At 43.6% G+C, this 13,461-nt stretch overlaps 1 protein-coding gene across 1 annotated transcript in view; it reads left to right on the top strand.

The window, feature by feature from the left end:
- The window catches only part of FHIP1A (FHF complex subunit HOOK interacting protein 1A), a 171,329-nt gene extending 159,223 nt beyond the window's left edge, over positions 1–12,106 (top strand). The window contains exons 10-11 of the mRNA XM_044681147.1: positions 377–515; positions 10,978–12,106. Of these exons, the coding sequence (XP_044537082.1) occupies positions 377–515; positions 10,978–11,231 (393 nt within the window). The 3' untranslated portion in view covers positions 11,232–12,106. The remainder of the gene's footprint in view (positions 1–376; positions 516–10,977) is intronic.
- The last annotated feature ends 1,355 nt before the right edge of the window (positions 12,107–13,461 follow it).

The following is a 13,461-nucleotide window of genomic DNA, read 5'->3' as shown; positions in this document are numbered from 1 at the left end:
AGGAGAGGAGAGGAGAGGAGAGAGAGAGAGAGAGAGAGAGAGAGAGAGAGAGAGAGAGAGAGAGAGAGAGAGAGAGAGAGAGAGAGAGAGAGAGAGAAACAGCATAAGAAGATGCCAAAGTCCTTGAGGAGCACAGATCAGGTGTGTTCCCCACGACCAGCAGACGTAGGCTGTTGGGTGCCCTCGGACACGTCCCAGAATGGCTCTCTGGGCTGGAGTTGCTTCTACCCTATACGGAGGGGCTGGGCAGCTCGACCCCAGCGTACCTGTTCGTCAGAGCGTTATCAAGCTGGGCCTGGGAGTGCGTGAGGGAATGGAGGAACGGCTTTGGGAAGGAGATTCCATTTTCTACTCTTCCCCTCATTATTTGGGGCAGGTTCTCGCATCTGTGAAAAACAAAATCGAGCAGTTTGCCTCCCTAGAGAGAGATTTCCCAGGCCTTCTCATACAGGCCCAGCAGTACTTGCTTTTCCGCGTGGACATGTCTGCGATGACCAGCGAGGAAATAACCAAAGGTAAGCCGTCGTTGTTTCCCCAAGGACATGGGGGGGTGCTGCCTTTGCCCCCCACTTCTCTGCTCCCAGTTCTCCCCGGCCCTGGCCTTAGGGACCTCAGTCAGGCAGGCTGGGAGCAGAGCAGAGCCCCGGGGGCCTGGCACCTGCAGGAGGAGCCTGGCAGCCGAAGGAGGAGCTGTGCGGTGTTTATGGGCCTGGCGCAGCCCTGCCGTGACAGCGGGCCCACCCTGAGGCGGCCTCGCCGGGGCATTTATTTTGTTAACTGAAAGTGGCGCACAAAGGAAGCTGATGTATGGCTTGCCATCAGGCTGACGGTAAATAAAGTTGAGTGTGTGGGCCGCAAAGGAAGGACTGTGTGTGTGTGTGTGTGTGTGCGTGTGCTAGAGCTGGTCCATTCGTGGTTGGCCAGCCTGACACAGAGGCGAGCAGGAGCTCTCTTTATTGTGTTTGGGAGAGGGGGGTGGCGTGCCGGCCAAAAATAAATATGCTGTAAGGTGCCAGGAGGTTAAAGACCCGAGGCTGGACTCACAGAGCGTTATTTATGCTTGTCCTTAAACTTGCCAGGGCCATTTTTTAAAAAAACAGCCATAAAGGAAGCGATGAGACCGGTCCAGGGCAGCAGACATTTATTAAGCGCTTGCTGTGCAGAGAGCCCTGGGTTTGGCGCTGGGGAGGATTCAAAGTCTAGAGAAGACCGTTTCTTCCTCCATTGAGGCTGGGAGGCGAGGACGAAGCAAATTTGATTTGTAGCTTTTGGTGTTATTTATTGGCACAGTGAGGTGATGGAGTGGCCAGAGCACCAAGCCTGGAGTCAGAAAGCCTCCTCTTCCTGGGTTCAAATCTGGCCGTAGTCTAATGGGGTGACTCTAGGCAAGTCGCTGTTGTTCAGCCATGTCTGACTCTTTCTTTGGGGGTTTTCTTGGCAAGGATACGGGAGTGGTTTTCTTCTTCAGTTTATTTTGCAGATGAGAAAACTGAGGCAGATAGAATGAAGTGAATTGCCTTAAAAGTCCTGTTTGTTGGTCAATAAATCTGATTTTTTATATCCTCTATAGCACAAAATCAGACAATCCCAAAACTTGATCTGTGAGATTCTGCTCCAATAGGGATATGAAGAGAGGATCTAACACCAAAAATGCTGCATTTCCCAATGAAGGCATTTTTTTAAACATCTATATTAGATGCTCTCAATGTCTTTTACCCAACCCATTCCTTCTTGAGTACTTCCAGCCCTCAATCATTTGTTGTCATTATTTAGACCCTCTTCTGGCCCCAACTAGATAAACAATGGCTATTATTTTCTCCCCATCACTCCATAGAAGTCAATACTTTCAAGTTCTTAATTATCTTGGCTGCTTAAAAAAAAAGTCTCATTTTTCAATGTTTTTTTTTGATCAGAGGAACCCCAGCTACACTACTATGTGGTCCTTCCATATTTCATTGCTATGCTTTTTAACTTGAAAATATTCTCTCTCTGACTTTCTCTTTGTCTCTCTGTCTGTCTCTCACTCTTTCTGTGTGACTGACTCTCTCTCCGACTCTCACTCTTGCTGTCTCTGTCTCTGTTCCCTTCTCTCTCTGACTCTCTCTTTCTCTCCATCTCTGTTTCTCTCTGTCTGCCTCTGTTTCTTTCTCTGTCTCTGATTCTTTCTCTCTCTTTATTTCTTTCCTTCTCTCTCTCTCTGACTCTTTCTCACTTTCTCTGTGTGACTCTGACTCTCTCTCTCTCTCTGATTCTTTCTTGCTGTCTGTCTCTTTCTGTCTTTCTATCTCTCTCCTCTCTCTCTGACTCACTCTTTCTCTCTCTGAGTCTCTCTCTCTTAATGTCTCTGTCTCTTTCTCTCTGTCTTTGTCCCCTCTCTCTCTGTCTCTCTCCTCTCTCTCCTATTATTGATGGAGCACATCACTTTTTCCAAAACAGGACTGAGAAAAGCTACTGAAGTGCTGGAAAGGTAGCTGAGACTGTTTCAGAACAGGAAAACAGAAGGGATTTGGGCCACTTAGGGAGGAAACCAGGTTCCTAGATAGAATAGCCCCATCCTGGCCTCTTCAAAGATACACTCAACGCATAAATGGGGCCACTCTGAGAGGAGGCCAGAAGAATGAAACTGCTTATCCAGGGTGACACAAAGAGCTCATTTGGACCCAAACCAGGATTGAAGACATTCCTGAGCTCTAATCCCACACCATGAATAAATGCGCCATTCCCACCAGTTAGAGAGGCAGGTGTTGATCTCTCCCTCATGGCTGCAGCTCTATATCATAGGTACAAGCAATGCCTTTTATTGCTTGCTTTCTCTGGGGCATAGTGAAGGGCACCTTAGCTCTGTCTCTTTCCCTTCTTTTTTTTTAAACTTAAAAAAATAACCCCCTTACTCTCCATCTTAGAATCAATACTGTGTGTTGCTTCTAAGGCAGAAGGGCAGTAAGGGATAGGCAATGGGGGCTAAGTACTCAGGGTCACACAGCTAGATTCAAACCCAGAACCTGTCACCTCTAGGCCTGGCTCTCAATCCATTGATCTACCTCGCTGCCCCCAGTCCCTTTCCCTTCTGCAGAGGCCCAGGGAGATGAAGTCACTTGCCCAAGTGACATGCTTGTAATATAGGTCAGTGCTTGAGATCAAACCCAAGTCTTCTATCTCTAACATCCAATCCAATGCATTAAGCATTTAAGTTCCATCTATGTTCAAGTCACTGTGCTAATCCCTGAGAATAGATGACAAAGTGAAATGCAAATCCTGCCTTCAGGGAGCTTGCTTTCTCCTGAGGGAATGTGACATGTAGACGGAGGAAGAGATGTGAAATATCTTTAGGAGGAAGCAACAAGCATTAAAGAACTCTGAATGTGAAATCAAAGGATCTGGGTTCGAAACCATTATCCCCCTAAGGATGACGCAGCCTTCTGGTCCTCAGTTTCCTCATCTGTAAAGACAGGTGGTTGCAGGAGTTGTTCTCAGAGGTTCTTTCTACCTCTAAATCTATGATCCTGCAATGTTGAACAATGATGAACAAAGTCCATCAGGAAAAGCTTCCCATAGAAGGGAGGCACCCTGTGAGCTGAGCCTTGAAGAGTCCTTCCCCCAGGCCCCCTCAGGGAGCTCCATTTCTCCTGTGACACAACCATACTGTGGAATGGAGCCCATCCATCCCAAGCAGAATCCATGAATAGGAAGCATGACCATCCAGTGGGGCAGTGGTATTCCACTCAGTCCCAAGGCTTGTTCTCATCCAGGGTCCTCACTGCAAGGAGGGGGAGAGCTCATTTCCCAGCAGCTGCGCCCCTTCTCCATGCTCTCCTCCCTTTGTTAGTCTTTGACTCCTCTCTGGACCTCAGTCTTCTCAGCTGTTAAATGACAGAATTAGACTAGGGACTTCCAAAGTTACAACCTTACCGTTCTGTGGCCAGTAACTCTTGTTGGCTAAATGCTCATCAGGATGCTAAATAATGTCCAGTTCTGAGTTCTAGTCATAAACTCTGTAGATAACTCATTGTATAATCTTGGTTAGGTCACTTAACCTGATCGCAGTTTCCTTGGCTGGGAAGACAAAGAAACAAGATGGCAGTGGCACATGAGAGGTATCACAGGATCTCACTGATCCTGAAGCTGAAAGAAAGACTGATCTTGGACAATTTCTGCTCCAATACCATTATTATATTATATTAAATTAGTAAATTAAATAAAATAAATTAATTAAATTAAATTAAAATATTTTAGAGCTCATAGGGTCACAGATATAGAGATGGGAGGGTCCTTGGAGACAATCTAGTTCAACTTCTCCGTTTTACAGCTGAGGAAACCTAGACAAGCAAAGGTACTTGCCCAAGCTGATGTATATTTCTAATGGCATATCTTGGATTTGAACCTAGCTCTCAAATATGGCCTCACACACTTGGTAGCGGTGTGATTCCAGCAAGCTACTTAACCCGGTTTGCCTCAGTTTCCTCAACTGTAAAATGAACCGGAGAACTAAATGGCACACTGCTCTAGCATCTTTGCCAAGAAAACCCCAAATGGGGTCAGGTAGATTTGGACACCACTGAAAAGACTGAGCAAAACCAACTCCTATAAATGGAATGGTCTTTGCACAGCACTCTACACTTTCCTTTCAAGGTAATGGTGAAAATAACATAAGAGGAAGGCACGTGCTCCCATATTAAGTAAAGACAAAGGGTTTTCATGAAATAGTTTTGGAAGTATTTGGGCAGGGGAATGATGACCTGCTAAGGGAAGAAATCTTAGAGACCAATAGAGTTTAAAGATAATATGCTCTTGGAGCCCATAGGTAGCCCAATACATAGAGTGCCAGGCCTGGAGTTGGGAGGTTCTGGGTTCAAATTTGACCTCACACACTTTCTAGCTCTTACAGTCACTTAACTCCCTTATTGCTCTTCTGCCTTGAAATCAGTACTTAGTATTAATTCTAAGACAGATGATCAAGGTTAAACACAAAATAAAGATAGTCTGCTCTTTTAAAAATGAGAGGAGAATGGAAAGAGATACCTTTCACAAGTGTGGCCAAGAGGAACATTCTTAACCAAACAAGAAATCGAAGAAGTCTTATAATCATAACTAGAAAGAAAAGAAAATGAGTATTGTTGACTACATAATTTTAAAAAGGGTTTTCAAAAACAAAATCTGTGCAGCTGGGATATAAAGAGAGATTAACAGTTGGGGAAAAATGTTTGAGAAGAAATATGATATAGTGGAGAGAGCTAGATTTTGACCCAGAGGACCTGGGTTCAAATCCTAGCCCTGCTATTGCCTTTGGGACTTTAGAAAAGTCACTTTAACTTCTCCAGGCCTCAGTTTCTTAATTTGTAGCATAAAGAGTTTGAAATAGATGAGCTCAAATCCATTCCTGGCCTCAGACACTTCCTAGCTCTGTGACCCTGGGCAAGTCTCTTAACTCTGTCTGCCTTTGTTTCCTCAGCTATCAAATGAAAGGTTTTGAATAGATGGTCTCTAAATCATCTCTTCCCTAGCTGTTGCTCTATGATTTTTTTAAATCTCTGCTAAAAGTCTAATGTCCAAGATATACAGGGAGAAGACTCTTTAAAAATTTTTTAAACCAGGGCTGCCAATGAAGGGGGTGCGAGTGACGCTCGGGCTATGAGATGGACCAGCTCTGGCTGCCGGTTTCTGAGTTACACCCCTCATCCAGGGTGCCACAAACACTCAGGAAAAGCCTGACAGGCAGGAATAAATGTCAGCATGCCAAGAGTTGCTCTTCCTGAAATGTTTCCCAGTGGCTAAGAACGAGAAGGGAGGGCTTCCCAGCAGAAAGCTAGCAAGATTCCTGAGCCTCGTTTAGGTGAGCGTGGCCCAAGGAGTCTTCCTCATGGGGATAATGGGAGATGAAGAGCTGGAGGTCCTGCTCTTCCTCTGATACACCCCTGCCAAAACCCCAATCCCAGACTCTTCATCAGGAACTTCTGATTTATCCCCAGTGTTCCCTTCCACAGCCCAGCCGTGTCCATGAAGACCCTCAGATCTTTCCCAGAGGAGCAGGCTGTGCTTGTGGGGAAGTTAGAAACTGTTTGGTTTTCCACATGCACAAGGGTAGCAATGAGGGTAGGGCGCCGCCTTGGTTATCAGGAAGACCAGGATTCAAGTCCCCACTTTGGACAGCTAGCTATAGAGCATAAATATAAAAAATGTATCTGGCTCCCAGAGCTGTAAAAATCTAAAGCTTTGGCTGCAGCTGGGTGGCTCAGCGGATTGAGAGATGGGTCTAGAGATAGGAGGTCCTGGGTTCAAAAATGGCCTCAGCCACGTCATAGTTGTGTGACCCTGGACAAGTCATTTAACCCCTATTGCTTTGCTCTTGCCCTTTTTCTGTCTTAAAACTGACACTAAGACAGATGGTAAGGGTTTAAAAAATGATAAGCATTTATTTTCTCTCCTTCTTCCTTCCAACATTGGAGAATAAAAACAATAAAAATTCTTGTCACAAATCTGGCCTATATCCTTTTTACAGTTGTGAAATGGAGGAGAGGTGCAGATAAGGGTCTTGTCTGTCAGGGTCATGTTGCTAGTTAGGACAAGAGTCAGAGCTACTCTCAAACCCTGTTTTTCTGACTCCTAAGCCCGCATTCTTTCCATAACATATAGAGCAATTTTAAAGTTAAAATTTTATATTTATTTTATTATATATTTTAATTTTTTAATAATAATTTTATTGTTTATTATGTACAATGTCAGCTATTTAATGGGATTCTTTGCTTTATGACACTTCCGTGCACATGCACCTGACATAATCCTACTTTTACGAGGTTCACACACCTTCTACATTCTTTCCTTCTGCCTCCAGAAAAAAACACACACCCAGTTCCCTACTAGTGGAAAGCCAAGAATAGCCTCCTTTAGGGAGCCTAGGATTGGACTGAACATTTAGTTCTCTTCCACCCCTGCTTCAGGGAAAGGAGGGTCCTGGGAAACAGATCTCACTGCCTGCTGTTGCTTGCTAGTGCCACCTTCCCTCCTCACCCTCTTGTCCTAGCCAGGGAAGGGCAGCACCATCAAGGTGGAGAGATCTGAGTCCCTTCTGTGGGTCGGGCCAGTGACTCCAATCTGTGTCTGAACAAGAATCCCTCCATAGTATGCCTAAGAGTGGTCATGGAGCTTTTGCTTAAAAGCCCATGATGAGAAGGAACATGGGATCTCGCCTCACTCTCCATGGCCCATTCCTCCTATGGATTAGACCAAGGATTAGTCCACATTTGCCACTTAGGTTCTGGTCCTTCCCCAATTCTGCCCCTGGGAACAAAGGGTACAAGTCTAAACTACTCTTCTGAGTGACTCTTCCCCCGGACCTCCATTCCGATTTCCTTTTGCCCTCTAATGATTGGAATTGTTGTTGTTTACAGTATCACAATGGCCTCCTCATTTGGATTCCTGTCTTGGGTCTCCCATTGCAGTTCATTTTTCCACTAAAAAAATGGCAGCTAGCTGGTACAATAAATAGGGCAATGGTCCTGATGTCAGGAAGACCTGAGCACAAATCCTGTCTTAGACATTTACTGCCTGAGAGATCCTGGGCAAGTCACTTATCCTATTTTTGCTTCAGTTTCATCAATTGTAAAATGGGTATAGGACCTCCCACCAATTAAAGTTATTGTGAGGATCAGATATTTGTAAAGTGCTTAGCTCAGTGCCTAGTACATTGTGTCATACATATGCTACCTTTTATTATAATTAAAAGACCTCTTAATTTCCTAAATTTAAATTAAATTTTATTATACATATATAATAAAATTTTAATTAAATAAAAATTAAATCCCTAAATTCCCTAATTTTATTTGGAATTTGATTTCCTAAATGTTTTCCTAAAATTTTGATTTCCTAAAACACGAGTGTACAAATAAGCTATAGAAAGAACAATTGGGGGGCAGCTAAGTAACTCAGTGAATAGAGCACTAGGCCTGGAATTGGGAGGACCTGGGTTCAAATCTGGCCTCAGATATTTTTCTTTTTTTTATTGACTTTCTTATTTAATTTAATTTTTTTTTTACTATATGACCCTTGGACAAGTCACTTAACCCCAATTGCCTAGACATTACTGTTCTTCTGTCTTAAAAGATTCTCAGCTAGAAGGTAAGGGTTTTAAAAAAAAGAAATAGGGAAGAATTGACAGAAGGAAGATATTAGAATTAAGAGAGATTAGGAAGGACTTCCTAGAAAGTTGGATTTTAGCTGGAACTTAAAGGAAATATGGAGGAAGACAGAAGCCAGGGAGCCAAAGGAGAACATTCCAGACATGGAGAAAAGCCACTGGAAATACATGGAGTCAGGAAAATAATCCGTTTTTATGTGCTGCCCCCAGTGGAGGTGGCCCCTGAACTGATCCTTGAAAGAATATGAGAATTCCAAAAGCCAAAAAGGAGAAAAGAAGGTGTGTTCTAAGCTCAGGGGAATAACCCAGTGTGAAATCTCAGATGTGGGCAGTATGACTTGGAGGTTTTAAACCTGGGTGACTGGGAAGAAGATGGTTCCAACAACAAAGGCCAGGAAGTTTGGAGGGAAAGAGGAGAGTTCAGTTTGGGGAATGTTGAGTTTGAGATGACAGCAGGATTTCTAGGTGTTGCAGTTAGAGATTTAGAACTAGAGTGCAGGAGAGAGATTAGGACTGGATATAAAGCCTTACAAGATATCTATGTTAGGAGTCATAATTAAATCCAGGGGATCATAAAGAACAAAAAGAAAGGGGCTCTGCGTAGACCTGGGAGGCTTGGGGATGGGAAAAGGTTAGTTCCTTGAGGGTAGGCACTATGTATTATCTTTTTTTCCTTTATATCCTGGCTTTCTGTCTTGCTATCAATTCTAAGACTAAAGAATGGCAAGGGTTAGGCAATCAGGGTTTAAGTGCCTTGCCCAGGATCACACAGCTAAAATGTATCTGAAATCAGATTTGTGTGTGTGTGTGTGTGTGTGTGTGTATTTTTTTTTTTGGTATTGCCTCTCTAGTTTTAGAATAGTGCTTTGTTTATAGTAGGTAATACAGCAACTCTAGGAGGTAGGTGCTATCATCATCTGAGCTTCACAGTTGAGGAAACAGAAAAATAATGGTTAAGTCCCCCAGGACAGAATTTGAACACAGGTCTTTTAGACTCTAAGCCCAGTGCTACATTTACTATGCCACCTAGCTGCCTCTAGCAAAGAGATAATGATGAAAATTGAACCCTAAGGAGCTAATGAGATTGAAAGTGTATGTAAAGAAAGGAGGAAAAGGAGAAAAATCCAGTAAAAAGCCCTATGGAGTATACCCAAAATAGGTGGAGGGCCAGTAAAGGAGAAAGAGAATGACAGATTGTGATATGGATCAAAATAGGTTTAGGGAGTGTGTTATTTAAAATTACTGGGGTTCCATTAGAAGTATTAAGCCTCAAGGTATGTAGATATATGACAAACTTCCTGTGGACATGTGGGGGACTTTGAGACTACATTTTCCATGATGCACTGGGTTTCCTGTTTTGGACACGACGACATCTTGAATGCAAAGCCTGGCTTTAAGTATTGGCCAACAAAGCTTGAGGCTCTCTTCCTAGGAAGCAGCCAAAGGAAATGGAAGGTATGGACTGGGGGAGCAGTTTGAAGAGATCTTAGCCAGGCACATGGTCTGAATTTATTCTATCAACATGGGCCTAAATAAAATATTAGTTTTCCTCATAATATCAGCCTTCATCAATTTAAAAAATAACAGGAGGGAGAGGCACAAAGAAAGCCATTAGGACTGAAGTTTAGGGTCTATTTCCAATTCTTTGCCACTATAAAAACAGCTGCTATATGACAAGTACATTTTTTTTGTACCAATGGAGCTATTTCTTCTTCTTTTTTTAATGTCTCTGAGGCATTTAACTCATAGGGGTATCATTGGATCAATGAGCATACATGCATTGGGGACAGAGTTCTAAATTGCTTGACCAGCTCACAGTTCCACTAACATTAATGTACCTGTTTCCCCACAGCCCCTTCAACACCTGTCATTCTTCTCTTTTGTCAGCATTACCAATCTCATGGGTGCAAGGTGGGACTGAAGAGTTGGTGTAGTGATCACCTCCCTTTGTTATTGGTGATTTAGAATATATTTATGTGGTTATTGATAGTTTGGATTTCTTACTCTGAGTACTGCCTGTTCTTATCCTTTGGCCATTTATTAACTGAGAAATGGCTCTTTCTTTTACAAATGGAATCAGTTTCCTATATATCTTAAAAATAATTCATTGCAAATATTTTCCTTGTACCTGCTTCTCTTCTAATTTTAGCTGCATCGGTTTTGTTTGTGCAAAACCTTTTTTAATTTCATTTAGTCAAAACCACGGTCCATTTTACCTTCTGTGATCATTTCTCTCTGTTTTGTTATGTAAGGAGAGTGAGTGGGGTGCTGGGAATCATAGTTTTTAGGATAACAGATTCTAATTATAGTTGGGTCAGGAACTCCTCCTCTATTTAGAGATCTGACAGGAATTTTCTTCTTTGCTCTGCACTTTGTTTATTTTGCCACATTTTGTGTTGAAACTGTGTATCCATTTGGAGTTTATCTTGGTATGTGGAGCAAGATGTTGGCATATACCACGTTAAGGCAGAGGCACTTGACTATTTTTGTGCTTTAGACCCCTTTGGCAATCTGCCGAAAGCTATGATTCCATTCTCAGAATAATGGTTTTCAATGCATAAAGTAAAATGCATAGAAAATGATACCAAAATACAACGGCAATCACTATCCTGAAATACAGATTTAATTTTTTCCCATCCAAGTTTGAAGAGCCTTTGGGTCTGTAGGTTAAGGACTTCAAGGTTGAGAACCGTTGCTATAAAAATCTCTTCTTACTCTATAATTATGGTGCTAGATCCCCACCCAATGTCAAGACTTCAATTTGAGTAAGGAGACCAAAAAACTGAGTAGGGTTTGAGGCCCTCTGACATCAGTGACAATAATTGTTCTTGCTTTTTTGACTTCAGATCACACTCAGGACTCCTACAAAACAACAACTGGAAGGAACATTTTGGACAGTCCTGCAAGGATGCTTCAGCCTTTCCTACCAAATAGAGGGAAGATGCCTGGGACCCTTCCCAGCATCCCTCTGCCTGTGAGGAACACCATGCTGGCTGCTGCTCTCTTCCCAGAGTTTCTGAAAGAACTAGCGGCCTTGGCCCAGGAACATTCAATTCTGTGCTATAAGATCCTGGGTGATTTTGAGGAATCTTATTGTTAGCCCTTCTTAAAAAACAAACAAGCAAAAAAACAAAAACAAGTTTGTGCAGTTAAAAAGGTTTTAGTGTTTTGACCGGTTTTAAATACAAAGCTGCTTATAAAAATTTCTACTTTGATATTTCCTGACAATACTTGATCTGGGAGGGGAATGATCTCTTTCTATATTCTCTCGTTACTGGGCCTTATGATCTTATGCTGTCTAGAACCCGAGTCTCATAAGGCGATAGTCCACGAGAAGTCTTCTCATTGCTCAACTTCTCCCCCAATTTTTGGTTTGTCATCCCTTTCTCTCCCCTCCATTGGCCTTTCAGCCGAGAATGCACCTGGTCTCCGCTTGGACAGACATTTATTCGGGGCTGTCCTGGGAGTCCCTGGCATGCCCCACTCCCTGGAATCTTTCATCCCCAGGCACACCTTGACTTGTCCGGGGCCTAGATGAGAGGAAACAATTCCGAATGGGACATGCCTGAGACTTAGAAGACTGCTCCTGTGGCCTTCCGTCCAAGACACCAGGTTCTTGAGAAGGAGGAATGGAAAGAAATGGAAAGAAAAGAATGGAAAGAAGACCCGTGGGCCTTCCGTGGATCAACTGACATTAAGCATCTCCCTGTCTTGTAAACCCAGGGCTTACTGCAAAACAAGCGTGCTATTCAACATATCTTGCCTTCGGGTGTGGGAAGCGTCCAGCTCGCCGCTGGCCACTGGGACGGTCAGAGGCAAGCTTGAGCCTGGTTAAGGAGGGGGAATGCAGGGAATTTTCCCAGTGTGTTTGTGAGTAAGATTGCTTCATCAGCCCCCTTGCTCCCTAAATGCAGACGCCATGAGCCTTATCTGGTGAGATTTGCACATAATAAAATATTTCTATGCAAGTGGCAACCTTGTTTTTGAGGAGACTGATTTATTTCTCCCTTGACCCACTGAAGAAAACCCCGCATCGTTTACACATGTCCAAAGGACAATTAGAGTTATTTTTAAAGCACTCCTGAAAAAGAAACCGCTGGGCTTGGGACAGTTTCACTGCATTTGGGGAAGAGGGAGGGCATTTAGCTTTTGGGTGGACTGAATGCTACCTGTAAGAACACGGGTGATTGTAGACAGCCACTGGCTAGTTTTTCTAATGTGTCACTGCACTGTGTAGAGAGCAGCGGTGTATGTTCCCCCCTTCCACCCCAGGACCTAGGAGAGCAGCTGCAAAGAGGTTCCTAGGAGCTATGCTGAGCCAAATACCTGCGGCTGCCTCACTCCAGGAGCAAATTTCTGCTTTCTGAGTAATGGGGTTCATTAGGAGGGACTAACAGGTGATGTATGAATGCGTCTTCCTTCTGTTCTTAGTGGCCTCATTAGCCTCTCCATGCTAGATGCCTTCAACCACCCCTAGAAAGGAGAAATGGAAAATAATTGTGACCGAAACACGATTCTAGATGTAAATATGGTTTGGAGTGTTGAATCCTCTCCTCTCCTCCTCCCTCCCATTTCCCCATCCCCGGGTTTTCAAGCAGAGCTCTCCAGGGTAGAAAAACCAATTCATAACAAGCTCACAGTATTAAGAAGACGGGAGAGCCCAAAAGTCTAGCTTCTTGCTCTGTTTGGGCAAGAAAAACAGATGGAGTCCCCTGGGCCAGCCGGGCCTGTCCCCGTGAAGCGAGCTGCTTCTCTAGAGACCAGTTAAGAATGTGACTTTTAAGTGCTGATTTAATCCCAACTGCTGCTGAGAAGGCAGGCGAGGAGATGATGAGGGACTTATCTGAGTCACAGCACGGAGAAGGCACCGGCATTCGCCAATTTTGAGATCCTGAAGCAAATTGGTCACAAGCTCTGGCGTCTGCCTATCCACAAGCCACTAGAAGACTTAGGGAAAAAGAGGAAATTTGGCCGCCTGGATTCAGGCCACCTCACTGGCCTCTGGGGAAGTCACTTACACCTTCCAGACCTCAGTTTCCTCACATCAACGGAGGAAATTGAGGCGTTAGCACTAGATGCTTTCTAACAATAGAGCGTCTTCTAATTCTAAGTCCTCTGATCTATGACCCCTTGGGGATCCTGACAAAGTCACTAGTTCTGAAATTCCCAGAGACAGCCAAAGTCCCATTATTTTTTTCTAATTTGCCTTAAACAGTTATGTTGACCAGCAGTAATGGGGAGCCTGAGCATGACAGGATAGAAACCACTTACCTGCTTTGTTGTGTGTGTATATATATATATATATATATATATATATATATATATATATA

The sequence above is a fragment of the Gracilinanus agilis genome, chromosome 6 (assembly GCF_016433145.1).
Source record: "Gracilinanus agilis isolate LMUSP501 chromosome 6, AgileGrace, whole genome shotgun sequence".
Taxonomy (NCBI): domain Eukaryota; kingdom Metazoa; phylum Chordata; class Mammalia; order Didelphimorphia; family Didelphidae; genus Gracilinanus; species Gracilinanus agilis.
The sequence above is the reverse complement of the archived record's forward strand: the minus strand, read 5'-3'. Positions and strand labels throughout refer to the sequence as shown.